Consider the following 15241-nt stretch of genomic DNA (forward strand, 5'->3'; position numbering starts at 1 on the left):
GGGTGGTATTTCCTAAAAAAGAGTCTGACCAGCTGCTGTAGTTATTCTTTTACTTCTCAAAAGCAGAGTAAAACCTGGCCTCTTCACATCTATCAGCTTGGGTATTTTAAATAGTTGTGTTCTCAACAGCTGGATCATTTCCTCCAACGCAACAGTCTTGTTAATTGCCAGCTATGTTCCAAACTATCAAAGACTGCCTGTTACTATGAAGGTTGCATGAGACATACTGACCTCTTCAAATCTGGCTCTGATGATTGTTATCCAGTGCTTAATGGTAGTGATGGAGTCTGGGTGGCAGATAGCCAGGATGGCTTCTCCCATACCTGCTGCTTTATTTAGTTCTGCCTTTTTGTCCTCCAGCTTCCTCATGAATTCCTAAACCAGAAACATGATCTCAGTTAGATGCTGGCACCAGTTGAAAGAAAAATCTGAGTAATTTCAATGAGTGTTGGCCAAATCTGGAAGACTAAAGTTCTCTACTGGATCATTCAAAGCTTGAACTGATTCAATGGGCAGAGGAAAAAAAGTAAGAGACGAGACAAGTCCAATTCTTATAAGAAAAGTTCAGAGAGATAAGGTGGGCGAGGTAATATCTTTCACTTGATCAACTTCTGTGGGTGAGAGAAACAAGCTTTTTTGAGCCATGCAGAGCTCTTCTGAAGGTCTGGGAAACTGTCACTTTCAAAAGATGAGCCTGGGTGCTTAAATTCATAACTTTGCTAGACGCTAAAAATCCTGGTCTAAATAAAGACACAGGATTTATGGCTTATTACAACAATTACCCAATATTCCACCCCTCTTTTGTCCTATCACTGCATGGGTATTAATGGGCCACTTCACCTTGAATGGTCCCTTAAATACATGCTAACTACTTATGCTAAACTTTCTGTTCGATCTCATATTTAGCTGTGACATTCTGAGTACCTTTCCCAGATCTGGAGAAGAGCTCTGTGTAGCTCGAAAGCATGTCTCTCTCAACAGCAGAAGCTGATCCAATAAAAGATATTACCTCATCCACCTCGTCTCTCTAATAACCTGGGACTAACACTGCTACAACATCACTACATACAAGAAAAGTTAAGAACATTTTAAAAACCTATTCCATATAAAGAACTAAATTAAGATTTAAAATATGTAACATATTAGCCTGAAACGCTTTAGTAACGCAAAATGTTGTATATGCTTTTCGTATACATGATCCTATTTAAAAAAAAAATCATACCACTCTATAAGATACTGTCAATCAAATGTGCTGTGGTTGGAGTCACTAAATTTTCAGGAGACCTAGCCTGTTTATCAATACTAATCCTACAATATGCCCAGCTAAAAGCTCCTTAACAGATGCTGAAGGAACACACTATAAAGAACCAGACAGCAGAACTGGTTGGGAATTTTCCGTGAGAATTATTTTCCAATGGAAAAATACTCTTTCCCCCAAAAATTTGATTTTCCATCAGGAAAACTGAAATGATGGCCCCCGGCTGCCCACCTGGAAAGCTCTCCTCAGTTTCATTTTCTGTCTGCAGGGAGAAAATGAAATTGACATGAACATTCCTGGTAGGCAGTTGGGGAGCTGCGGATGGGCTTGGGAAATGGCAGAGAAGTTGGGTGCCCTGGATACCTGCACATGTCCCACAGTATCTCCAGCAGCTGGGCTTGGGGGGAAAGGGTGCTCAGGCTCCAACAGGTTCTTGTCAATTTCTAATTACCTCCTAAAACTTGCAGATTGTGTAGTTAGATTTGATTTGGGCAGAGTAGGCAGTACCTGAATCTGGTTAAAGGTTAAATAAGTGAATGACTCTGAGAACAAATCAGGGTTATGTTTCCAGTCTGGTTGTGTTGAAATCCCATGAGCTATTCTTGCAATTTCAGCTCAAAATGTTTTCTGTACATATAGTGTATTTTAGTATTTGTTACACTGAGAAACTGGCAGCATTGGCAAGAGCCAGGCAGAATATTGGCAAACATAATGCAACTTTTCCTATACAACTCTATAAATAAATGTTGGAATAGATGTTTGGAATACTGAGCTTCCCCAAACTGTGCTGAACTCTGTGGTGGTTTAGTGATACGCTAGAGAGAGATTGAGAACAAATTCATATCTTTTATTACCTAATATAGTGCATTAACCTACTGTACCTCTTAGTCCCCAGAGACCGTGATGAGTGGTAGAAAACCTAAATTGTCTATGACATGTAGCCTTCATTAAATCATGTGCAGTTTTCAAGAAAAAAGCTAAGTAGTGGGACATAAAAATGGACCTTTGAGGTTATATGCTTAAAAATGAAAAGCTTTCAATATGTGGCTTGATACAAAGGTATTAAAATCATTTTACAGGAATTATAAAATGCACTATGAATAAAGGACACATTTAACATTTACCTCAATAATGCAGTCATTATAATCTAATAAGTGATTAGGGATAATATTGTAGCAACATAGATGGAAGAGAGATGATGTTTTAAATTTATGTAACATACCACACTTACCTACCTTTCATTTTTTCTCCTAAGAATTTCAGATGTACATTGGAGACATCACACTCATTATCAAATTAACAATGTATAACACAAATGGTAATGCTGTACAAATTTCAAAAGCAAGTCATCCTTTGCGATATTAATTGGCACAACACACATACCAAGTTTATGGGGAAAATTAGGTACTTTTGTAAATATTTGCAATTTACATCATCACCAATAGATAGTCATTAAAAGACTGAATCTAACCCCCCAGTAAAATAACACCTAACTAGATTAAGTAAGTAGCTCTAATACTGTTACAGTTTTTTTTATTATGAAGGTACTGGTTGAAGCCCCCTGGTTAAGGCTGCAGTGAGAGCTCCTGTATAAGCCCCTTCCTTCCTAACCTCTCATCAGAAGATGGCATTTGAAAACTGGTTATTAACGTTTGGAGAATAATAACTCTGGTGAGTCCAAAAGTGTAGTGTGGTACCTGATGAGAATTTTTTCAATTTATGAATGTGTGCATGGGGTATTAAGGATGTTGTCAGAATTGTTCTTAGATTGTGATTTCCATAGTTTCAATGGTTATTATTTTTTTACAAAAAATAATGTGATTAATGGTACATCTTCTTTTAGAGTGGACTTAGGAATCTTAACTATAACTTAGCTAAGTTTTATTTTTATGGGAATTATTTTATTAGTCTAGTGACACAGGATGACATGCAGGCTCCATTAAAATCAATGCGGGTTTTTTACACTGATTTCAGTGGAGCCAGGATTTCACTTCTACAGAGGAGAGCAAAAAAACGAAAGGGACCATTTGGAGCAGCTAGAGAGGACGGGCAGATAACAGGCATACTTCACTCCCTCAAAGAGACCAGAAAAGCAACTAGCAGCGCTTCCATGGCATCAATGTATGGTGACATATATGGGGAAGGTATGGCCAGACAGAGGAGGATGGAGCTAGGGAGCCACAGCACAAAGCACTACATTCCCAGTGGCCTCAAATTAAGTGGCAAATTTCCACACAACTCAGTGGCAGTTGTTGAAACTTTCCCTCCTGTGCTGAAGATCCCTCAGATGGGAAAGCAGTAAACAGGCACAGTGAGGGAACCAGTGGCAGCACAACAGTGAACCAGACATGCTGCCAGTGGTGATGACAGGCACTAGAAGGAACAGATACTACATATGGATGCCCTGAGATCTGTGTGTGGTTGAAGTCAGGATACTCTGAGGATTACTGAGTTATGCGCAGTTAGACGGTCATGCCCTGTCAGCTGATACCACCAACCACAAGGAGTGGTAAAAATATGATGCTTTTTTTTGCACCCTCAATTGCATGGAAGTTTTGTTGCAATTTTCTCCCTCACAGTAGTCAAGAAATACATTACTATTATCATTCCTGTCATGGCCTAACTTCAGTATCAGGCAAATTAGTTGAAACTATAGCAAAAAACAGAATTATCAGACACATAGATGATTTGTTGGGGAAGATCAACATGGCTTTTGTAAAGAGAAATCATGCCTCCCCGATCTATTAGAGTTATTTGAGAGGGTCAACAAATATGTGGACAAGGGTGATCCAGTGGATATAGTGTACTTGACTTTCAGAAAGCCTTTGACAAGGTCCCTCACCAAAGGTTCTTAAGCAAAGTAAGCAGTCATAGGATATGAGGGAAGGTCATCTCATGGATCAGTAGTTAGAAGACAGGAAACAAAAGTTAGGAATAAATGGTCATTTTCAGACTCGAGAGAGCTAAATAGAAGGGTCCCCCAGGGATCTGTACTGGGACCAGTGCTGTTCAACATATTCATAAGTGATATGGAAAAAGGGTAAACACTGAAGTGGCAAAATTTGCAGATGATAGAAAATTACTCAAGATAGTTAAGTCCAAAGCAGACTGCAAAGAGTTACAAAGGGATCTCACAAAGCTAGGTGACTGGGCAAGAAAATGGGAGATGAAATTCACTGTTGATGAATGGAAAGTAATGCACATTGGAAAACAATCTCAAATATGCATACAAAATGTATACATACTAACTTAGTTACTACCATTCAAGAAAAAGATCTTGAGGATCATTGTGGATAGTTAGTTCTCTGAAAACATCCACTCAATGTGCAGTGGCAGTCAAAAAAGCTAACTGCATTTTAGGAACCATTAGGAAGGGGATAGATAATAACACAGAAAATATCATAATGCCACTATATAAATTCATGGTACGCCCACACATTGAATACTGCATGCCATTCTGGTCGCCCCATCTCAAAAAGGATATATTAGAACTGGAAAAGGTACAAAGAGGGCAACAAAAATGATTAGGGGTAAGGAACAGCTTCCATATTAGGAGAGATTAAAAAGACTGGAACTGTTCAGCTTTGAAAAGAGACGACTCAGGGGGAATATGATAGAGGTTTATAATGAATGTTGTGGGAAAAGTGAATGAGGAAGTGTTATTTACCCCTTCACAGAACACAAGAATCAGGGATCACCCAATGAAATTAATAGGCCGCAGGTTTAAAAGAAACAAAAGGAAGTGTTTCTTCATACAAAGTAGAATCAATGTGTGAAACCCATTGCCAGGGGAGGTTGTGAAGGCTGGAAGGGTAGCTGGGCTGAAAAAAGAATTAGATAAATTCATGGAGGATAGGTCCAACAATGGCTTTTAGCTAAGATGGTCAGGGATTCAACCCCATGCTCTGGGTGTCTCCAAGCCTCTGATTACCAGATGCTGGGGCTGGATGACATGATAATTGCCCTAATGATGATATATGGAGATATACCTATCTCATAGAACTGGAAGGGACCTCGAAAGGTCATCGAGTCCAGCCCCCTGCCTTCACTAGCAGGACTAAATACTGATTTTGCCCTAGATCCCTAAATGGCCCCCTTAAGGATTGAACTCACAACCCTGAGTTTAGCAGGCCAATGCTCTAACCACTGAGCTATCCCGCCCTCCAAAAGATATTATAATACTTTAACTATCACACACTAAATGCCACTGTTCCCTTCCCTATCTCTTTTGGCAGCATCTTTTCACGGGTTATAAGCTTTTAGGGAAGAGAGCCCATCTTCTCTAAAGGTATGACTATACATTTTAATAGTGACACTGTTGACCACAACTTAGTGTAACACCAACAGACCACGGTCGTCGGTGGGCAGGATCAAACCTGGGACCTCTGGAGCTTAGTGCATGAGCTTCTACTGCATAAGCTACAAGCCAACTGGCTGATTCTGTTCTGTTCATTCCTTTTGAAGCATCTGGCATTGGCCACTGTCGGAAGACAGGATACTGGGCTAGATGCACAGCTGGTCTGACCCAGTATGGCCATTCTTACTACTACAACTGCATGGAAAGTGTTTTGGGTTTTTTGAAGGTAACTTTCTCAATGGAAGAGATATGCCCCGGAGTTTTTCCTCAGTTGTGTCATTAACTTAGTCATTTTCGCATTTCGTTAGTTGAAATCCAGTTTGATGGCTTGTAACCTAACATCTCCAGTATCTTTGTCACTGTAATATTTCAATACATAATGCATGTGAAGCATGTCAACATGGTGTTTCATCATGCCAGAAGGTTAATGGCTGATATAATTTTGATGACATATATAGATGATCTTGACAAAAAAGGTGCACGGTGGTTTCACTCAACTCAGAGTTGGTAGGAGAACAGCTATACTGTTGGTATTAAAACATCCTATCAACAAAGCTTACCACGTTACATTGCTTGCAAGAAAGTTTTTGAACCAGTCTCTAATTTTAAACAACTCCCTTAAAAATGCTATTTTTGCATTATTTTCTTAGTAAGACAAAATGGCTTTAAAGCCTAGTGAGATGTTACCCTGATAGATAGATAGCCTGAACTAAAAATGGGTGTTGAACCCTCAAATTTACAGAACTTTTAATTTTTTATTCTAGAAATAACTGTGAAAACAAGTCTTGTTGCAGAACGTGATTATACTAGGGATACTTTGCTTTGTTTAATTTTATTTTATTTCCATCTTTCAATAAATTAAGTCTAGCAGCCAGCATCCTCTCCATTATCTTACTTACCCTGTGCTGATCGATTAGTGTCCGCAGAGCCTCTTCATCATCTGGGAGGATTCCATGGAAACGAAGGGCCTGCTCTGCCTCAGCCAGCCATTCCAAAAGAACATGCACAACAGCGTGAAATTCCTCTGCCTGTAAGGAAAAAAAACCCAGCCCTTTCTGAGGGAATCTGACAGAAATCACTCGGCTTTGGATTCCTCTCTGAACAATGAAGCTGAGTCCAGCTTTGGAGTCATTAATCATGTAGCAATACAGGCACATTAACTTTCCATTAAAAAGTCAATGATATACAGTACTACATTTCCATGACTGTAAAAATGTCTCATGCGTCTCAAAAATTGTAGGAAGCCTAAAAGCCTGCTCATGCTTTTAACCTTCTGATTTATAGTGTATGTGCAGCGCATCTAAGAATATCATGCCTTCATTCTGAAAAATGACAAAGGAGGTGCTTTCATGCACCAGCTGGAGAGATGGGAATTACACCTTCTGAGTAGCCTTAATTATTACTTAAGAAAAATTAACAGAGTAAGTCTTATGTGAGTAGAGAGGACAAGAAGAGTCCATCTGTGGGCACCCCATGTAAAGACCAGCTAGAGCCATAGTTAGAGGTAGCACATTACTTCTTTTGAGCTCCCTGGGGGAACATATTACCCCAAAGAAGGCAGTGGGCACAGTGGGCTTGGCACACAGTGAGGACAAGCTGTCCCATCCTAAGGGATGCACAGCTCTTGAGCACTAGGATGCTCAATGTGTGATTTCCCTCTTAAGCATCTCCTGGGGTGGGGCAGCTCCACACCAGCCCTTATTCAGGCTTGTGCCTAAAAGGCTTTATTTAGATCAGAGGTGAGTAAACTAGGGCCCATGGGCCGGACCATCCTGCCCGGCCCCGAGCTCCTGGCCAGGGAGGCTAGCCCGTCCTCTCCCCTGCTGTCCCTCCTCCCCCACAGCCACACCGCCACACGGGCAACGCTCTGGGTGGTGGGGCTGCACACTCCAGCAGGGCAGCGCTTTCGGCTCTGGCCAGGTGGCGCAGCTGCCAGAGCAGCATGGTAAGGGAGCCGGGACCAAGGGGGTTGGATAAGGGGCAGGGAGTCCCGGGGGACAGTCAGGGGACAAGGAGCAGGGGGGTTGGATAGGTTGGGGATTCTGAGGGGGGCAGTCAGGGGGCAGGAAGTGGAACGGGGTGGATAGCGGGTGGGAGTCAGGCTGTTTGGGGAGGCAGAGCCTTCCCTACCTGGCCCTCCATACAGTTTTGCAACCCCAATGTGGCCTCAGGCCAAAAAGTTTGCCCACCCCTGATTTAAATTGTAAGGTCTTTGGGGCAGAGAGTCTCTTTTTGCTGGTTGTTTGTACAATGGGGGCCTGGTCCATGACTGGGGCTGCTAGGTGCTAACCCAATACAATAATAGTAAGAAAAAAAAAGAAAAGACACAACCTACCCTGTAGTGAAAAAGTATAAAAAATTTTTTGATCATTTTCTTAATTATAACATCATGTTTTCAAGCAGTAAATTTGTCTGTGTTTTCTCTGCTTCTCCTATCCTTTTTTACCTGGTGGACGGCCTGTTCCAATCGTGTTTGCTTGGATACGGACAGGGCGCAGACCGTCTCCCAGCGAGTGCTTAGCTCCTGCATTTGGACCTTTACCCAGGAGGAGTCATCACGACTGCCTTCTATGAGTTCTCGAGCAGAGCGTTTCAGAGCCTGGACACTGCTTGTTCTCTTCCCCAGCTCCTTCTGGAAGACCTGGGGACCATACACACATTTTACATGTTCAATTTATCATGGCTTCAGTGTCTCATGTGTGACGTAGTTAGTGGGGATATGGAGAAGACTAAATTAGGGTTTAGTTTTACAGAAAATACCTCAATCTAAACATTCTAAAATGCACATATTACGATTTTCACACCCTACATTTGGCTTTCTTTTCAATTGGGGTTAAATGGCTCCATATTTTTGCACATTTTCTGCAAGAAAGCCCTCTAAGCTTCAACACTAGCTCATTTACACTGGGAAGAAGGCTCACTCAACCTGAAAAAGTTGCCTAGCCTCGTGGAACATGGGATTATAATTGTAGCTAGACCCTCTGAACTACTTGACCCACTGTGATGAACAAAAATCTGGTCACCTTAACATACGAGCTTTAAGCCCTTCAAAGCAATCGATCTGCTGACACGATGATGAATGTGCAAGTCTGTCCCAAATCACAGTGCAGTCAGATAAAGTGCACATCAAGGAGCAGGGTTAAAATAGTAAAATATAAATAAAAGTCCATCTGGTAATTTGACTGGATGGGCGATAGATTATGTCACATATTTCACATATTTAAGTGATTGCATGTTCAGGTTCAAGAAAGACCCTTTTACATGATATGACAATTACAATGCACTGAATTACTGCTGATATATTAAAGTGCACAATGTGACTGCAGCATCGGTTCCAGGACACACATGTCTATGTTTCTAAGATACATCTCATATGTGATGTGGTCAGATATTTTCTCTTCTGCCCAAAGTCCTGCTTTGAGCAGGGGGTTGGACCAGATGATCTCCTGAGGTCCCTTCCAACCCTGATATTCTATGATTCTATGAAAGCCTGACTAAACAGACTTCTGACAATGGGACACAGTGGTGGCTGATGTGAAGGGAACGGAATCATTCCACACCCAACTGTTCCACAGCTACTATAATTGGATTCAGTGGACTCCACAGCAGCTTTTTCCACCATAGTACTGGACTGGGCCTGCAGAATGACAGATTCACTGACTATGTCCTGGATCAACGTCAATCTTCACTTCACAAAACCCCTCTCCAACCTACAGTGGATCGAGCCTCGGTAGCACTGAATAGTGCTGATTTCACAGCATTTTCCTTTGTAGTCGGCAGCTTTGTGATGTCCAAACATTCCAGGTTAAATGGTTTTCTTCAGATTCTAAGAAAATGTTTCTTTTTACAATTACAGAAGGACTAAATACAAATTATATTGAACTGGCTGCCCATAGTCTGATATTAATTAATAACAATTAGAAAAATATTTTTATAATTACTTTGTGATTATCAATCAGGTTCATCACCAAATCGATGTCTCCATGCACTGGCTGATCTTCTGCCAACTGAGGTTCAATTTTATACAGCCAGTCGATGAGAGCCTGCAGAGCATCAGTAAATTGTCCTGAAAATAACAGGGCTTCCTCCAGTTTGTTTTGTCTGGAAAAAAAAAAACACTAAGAAAAAAATCAATCACATTCATTAAGGAAACCTGCAATATAACTGACAGCATCCAATAGTCGCTAATAGATAACGATTTTTTTCAGCAGTTAGTGAACGAGAAAAAACCTTAGGTCACAGTGGGAGCCTGTGGGGAGAGGGGGGATGGGCAGAGCTCCCTGGAATGCAAAGAGAGCATACACATTGTACCACCTCTTGGAAGGATGCAGAACACAGCTCACTTTAGTGCATTCCCCCTCAGCAGGGATGTCCGGTGTCGGGGAAGAGCAGGGGCATCTCCCAGCCCATCTTTCCCTTTGAGGTGACCAGAGCACAGGGAATACTAGGAAGGAGCAGTGCTTGTGCTCCCCCATTTAAAATACTCCAAACAACCAACTTCTATTCCTCCTTATACAGCACAGAGAAGCACGAAAAGAACACCCCCCCCCTCTTCTTTACCTCTGCAAGTCTCCTTTAAAACAAGGAAACGTGGCCTTTCATTTTACCTTTCCACAGATTTTCCACAGATCGTATCCCATTTGTCTCTGAGCTCACTCAGCATATCATCCAGTTTCAAATTGTCATCTGCCAGAGAGGTTTTCTCTTTGAGGGAGCGTCCAGTCCTGTTTGTGGTGTCATATACAGAATGCTTGGCTCCAAGAGATTTCTGGAACTCCTGTAGGAATAGAAGGAAAAGTAAACACCTGTATAGTACTAGGTACTCATGAGCTTTTGCTAATTCTTTCTTTTCATATCAGTTTTTAACCAATTAATACATTTATAAATGACGCTGTAAGAAAGTCTTTATATCTCCCATAAATCATATTAAAATGCAAGTGAAATTAAAAGATTTCTGCCAGTGCTATGGCGAAGCTTAAAGTACTAGAGGTCTGGAGCCAGATCCTTTCCCCCACTCTAGCTCCTCTGCACTGTTCTGCAAGCATGAACAGCCTGAAATCTGATTTAACTAACCCCTTGAGGATTCCTCCTGCACTGAGGAATCTTCAGTTGGCACACAGCTGGCCATAGCAATTGCTACGCCACCACCAGGGCCAGCCCCAGGCACCAGCCGAGCAAGCTCGTGCTTGGGGGCAGCAGATTCTAAGGGGCGGCATTCTGCCCAAACCGAGGGTGGCACAGCCGCCTTTTTTTTGGGGGGGGGGGGAGGAGGGTTTCGCCGCTCCGGCCGCCCTGCGCCCTGGTGGGTTTTTTTTGTTTGTTTTTCTTTTGTTTCGCTGACGACTTTCAGTGCGCCACTGTAGGGGGCGAGGGGGCGGTGTGGCGGGGGGGAGCGCCCTGCTGGGAGCGGGCTGCGTGCTCTGCCTGCCCCAACCGGTGCCAGGTCCGTAGCAAGCCCAGCAGCCCGCGTCCTTCCCTCCCTGCCGACCTACGACTTTCAATTCACCTGCAGGTGGGAGTGGCGCGGAGCCCTCCCGGCAGGCAGTGTGGTGGGAGGGGCCGCGTGGCAAGCGCCCTGGCTGAAGGAAGCCCTGGCCGCCCCACTTCTCTCTCTCCCCCCGTTCCCTCCCGCCTTGCTAGCCGGGGCGCACACTTCGCTGCCCGGGGCCTGTCTGCAGTGCAGGGAGTCCCACTAGCCAGAGTGCAGCCGCCGCCCGTCCAGAGCCTCGCCAGTGCAGCCGGGGGAGGCAGCCGCAAGCTGCCAAGTAAGTGGCACTGAAAGTTTGCATCTTTTTTTTTTTTTGGTTTGCCGCTCCGGCCTCCCTGCAGCCTGGTTGGTTTTTTTGCTTGGGGCGGCAAAAAAGCCAGAGCCGGCCCTGGCCACCACCTTCCTATCCCTCAGCACAAAGGACTGAGGTATGGTCTGAAGGAAAGGGGAATAACCCTGCTTTCTCGAACAGCCCTTCGAGAATATGGGCAGAGGGATTAAAATAGAGCCTTACTCTAGCTGCACTAATTTGTGTTGAGGGCCCAGGCTGGTGTAGACTGACTCCAGGATCCAGAGGCTGCAAAGGGTTCATCATCTTGGCCAGACTGGAGAATATGAGCTCCAGGGATGCAAACTTCTTAACACCAAAGGGCCTAATCTTGCGGTCATTTGATGCAGAGAATCGTCACAGGGAGTTCTGTGTGCAAAGGGCAGGGGTGGCTCTAGCCATTTCGCCGCCCCAAGCACGGCGGCACACCGCGGGGGGCGCTCTGCCGGTCACTGGTCCCGAGGCTCCGGTGGACCTCCCGCAGGCGTGCCTGCGGATGCTCCACCGAAGCCGCGGGACCAGCAGACCCTCCGCAGGGACACCTGCAGGAGGTCCACCGGAGCCGCCTGCCGCCCTCCCGGCGACCGGCAGAGCGCCCCCCGTGGCGTGCCGCCCCAAGCACGCGCTTGGCCACCCCTGGCAAAGGGAGTGCAGACAAAGGCCCTTTGGAAAGACAAGTGGAATCTGAATAATGTCGTTTAGGCTGGGAATTATGCCTTTTGCTGGCAGGTCTGTGAGTAAGGGACTAAGAACTGTGAGACCTATGATTAAAGTTCCCATCAGATTAATCGGTATTGCCTGTGCCTTCTCTATAGAGCTGCATTCTGCAGTTGGCAATGCCTTGCCACCAGCAAGGGAACATGGGCAAATGCAAATCCACCGGTACCCCGCAAATGGTTAATAGAATATCATAGCAACATCAGAGACTGCCAAAAGATCCCACTAGCGCTCTCCAGTAATTTCCTGACAGCACCAGGGTTTAAAATCAGTTAGATTATTATGTTTTAACCCAGGCCTTTTTGAATTATGTATGGACAAAGAATGACAAATCAGGAGCTGTGGTTCATTAAATTCACACCTTCAAAATCAAACAAATATTCTGTGTGAAGTGAATCTCAAACCAAAAAGAGCTTTTGTGCAGAGCTTGTTGAAAGAAGATCTACTCTGGGCCTACCATATAAATAATGCTACAACCTTCATTATGAAATTACTACTAAGTATGATATGAACCAGACCTTCTCAGAACACAGAAAGAATAGGGAGAAAGTCCTGTAGTCATTGCTGACTTGAGCTTTGTACAATACTCAACCTGGATGTAACCTAGTCCACCAAGTTCTGAAGTCTCATATTCAAACCCCCTACTGGCAGGTCCTGTTGTGTGCCTTCCTTCAATACCCAAAACTCTCCTGTGGCAAATTGGGGTTCGTACGGAAATCAAGGTCATGGCCCTAGCACTGCATTTATTTCATAATTTAATACTTCAGCTCCCTTTCTTTTTCCATCTCTTAAGAAACCTGAAGTAGTCCATTACCTGCACCCTTTGAGAAAAAAACACACACAAAATCTTCCCCTAGGATAAACTAAGATTTTTTCAAAGTACTTTCAAAGTGGAGGGAAGTATGGGGGAGACAAAAAAATCTGAATAAAAAAAGCTCCTTTTCACACGAACTTTTAAACAATTGTTTAAACTGTTTGTGAATTTATATTTTCTTTGGTGGGGGCTGTTAATCACCCAGCACTACATACGTAGTGTTGCTTGATTTTCACAAACAGACAAAATGAAATAGCTGCCAGAGAAAGACTATTCAGTAAAAGGGGAGTCAGAGATGAACAAAAGGTTTTAGTTAATACATTCTTCCAGGGTTAGCCTGGATACATAATGCCACATTTCACTTTCATTTGATTTCACTGAGATGTAACTGAGAGCAGATTTTTAGCCCATGGTTTAAGTCACCTCAGATATTAACTGTAGATTGGTGAATTAAACCTTCAATATTTAATTATCTACAGAAACTCTTCACTTAAGGTCATCCCGGTTACGTTCTTTTGTTGTTTGTTGCTGATCAATTAGAGAACATGCTTGTTTAAAGTTGTGCAATGCTCCTTTATAACAGTTGTTTGGCAGCTGCCTGCTTTGTCCACTCCTTGCAGGAAGAGCAGCCTGTTGGAGCTAGTTGGTGGGGGCTCGGAACCAGGGTGGACCGGCAGCCCCCCACCAGCTCTCCTCTCCCCTAAATTCCCTGTGCTGCAGCCACTCAGCAGGCTATCCATTGCCCAGCAGTTCAGCTGTCCCTCCCTCCACTGCCATGTGCTGCTCCTGCCCTCTGCCTTAGAGCTGCTGTCAGAGTGTCCTACTTCCCCCCCACCCGCTCCTTTACCCCATTTCCACAGAGTGGGGCAGGACGGGACATGACAGGGCTCAGGAGGGAGGGAACTTGCTGGCAGCAGCTGCTGTCTCAACTTGCTGACCTACTTAAAAAGGCAGTGTACTCAGAGTGGGATCAGAGTACTTTAAGGGGCAATGCGCATCTCTCTCACACACACATGGTGTGTGTCTCTGTCTCTCTCTGCTATGCGGTCTCTCCCCCCCTCCATTTATGCTGCCTTGTACAGTGTGAGGCTACATTAACAACAATCTGTTAACCCTTGAGGGCTCAGCCACGTGCTAGTTCATCATTTAGCAGTAAGGCGTTCCCTGGGAAATAGCCCACCCTCTGACTTCAACACCTTAACCAAGCTTCACAATCATCATTGCTGTGTACAGTATTAAATTGTTTGTTTAAAACTTATATTGTGTATACATGTGTGGGTGTCTATATATATGTAAAAAATATAGTCTTTTGTCTGGCGAAAAAAATTTCCCTGGAACCTAACCCCCTCATTTACATTAATTCTCATGGGGAAATTGGATTCACTTAACATCATTTTGCTTAAAGTAGCATTTTTCAGGAACATACTACAATGTTAAGTGAGGAGTTACTGTACTTTCCTTCCATGGCAGATTGGTACTTTTAGTCACAGGTTAAGCGGGCCAAATCTTGTAAGGAATAAATCTGCACTAGGTCAAGCATGGATTGGATGACCTAATAGGGTTTTTCCATCTCTGACTTCTAAAAATAATATATAAGGAGAAAAAATAAAAAATAACTAATAAACAGACTATGAATAACCCCCCAAATCCCTGGCAACATAAATAAATATATGAGAGAGAGAGAGAGAGAACATTTTATCTTGAGGGATGTTGTGGGTTTTTTTATTATTATTAATTGTTTTGCAGTGATAAACTGGAAAACAGTGAAGCAGAGTTATTGCTTACAACACACACACAACTTCAGTGCATATTATTAGTTCAGACAGTAATATCATTAACTGAAAACAAGAAAAGGCTGGCTCACAAATTCCTGGTCTGAAAAGACCAAGACTTTGGATGGGAGGAAAGAGACAACATATGAGCAGGATGAAATGCAGAATGATGAGAGGCACTTGGCTTATTAAATACAAATTTGGTTGATTTTTTTGTTTTTCTTGATGATTAAATACTCTGAAATCATCTCCCATCCTCCTTCTATCATTTATGTCCCTCACTAGCCTCCAAAACAATTGCCAGCTTCAATCACAGTGTCTTTAAGCCACACTGCACTCCATCCCTCATCACAGATGCGATCCATAAGATTTAAATAAAATTAATAAGTAGATCACTTAGGCAGCTAGTTTCTTGTAGGCATTTTGGAAGAAGGGGGACTTGAAGGAGGCATTTAAATAAGGTGGGTAGTGAGTTTGCCCACCAATTTGAGGAAGGGTGGAGACATG

At 43.3% G+C, this 15241-nt stretch overlaps 1 protein-coding gene across 1 annotated transcript in view; it reads right to left on the reverse strand.

Annotated features, from left to right (window-relative positions):
- Positions 1-15241, reverse strand: part of DST (dystonin) — a 440007-nt gene that overhangs the window by 24727 nt on the left and 400039 nt on the right. Inside the window, exons 87-91 of the mRNA XM_045009616.1 lie at positions 10223-10392; positions 9557-9716; positions 8062-8256; positions 6515-6643; positions 232-375 (exon numbers count right to left, since the gene is read on the reverse strand). Coding sequence (XP_044865551.1) covers positions 232-375; positions 6515-6643; positions 8062-8256; positions 9557-9716; positions 10223-10392 — 798 coding nt within the window. The remainder of the gene's footprint in view (positions 1-231; positions 376-6514; positions 6644-8061; positions 8257-9556; positions 9717-10222; positions 10393-15241) is intronic.

This window comes from Mauremys mutica, chromosome 3 (assembly GCF_020497125.1).
Source record: "Mauremys mutica isolate MM-2020 ecotype Southern chromosome 3, ASM2049712v1, whole genome shotgun sequence".
Taxonomy (NCBI): Eukaryota; Metazoa; Chordata; order Testudines; family Geoemydidae; genus Mauremys; species Mauremys mutica.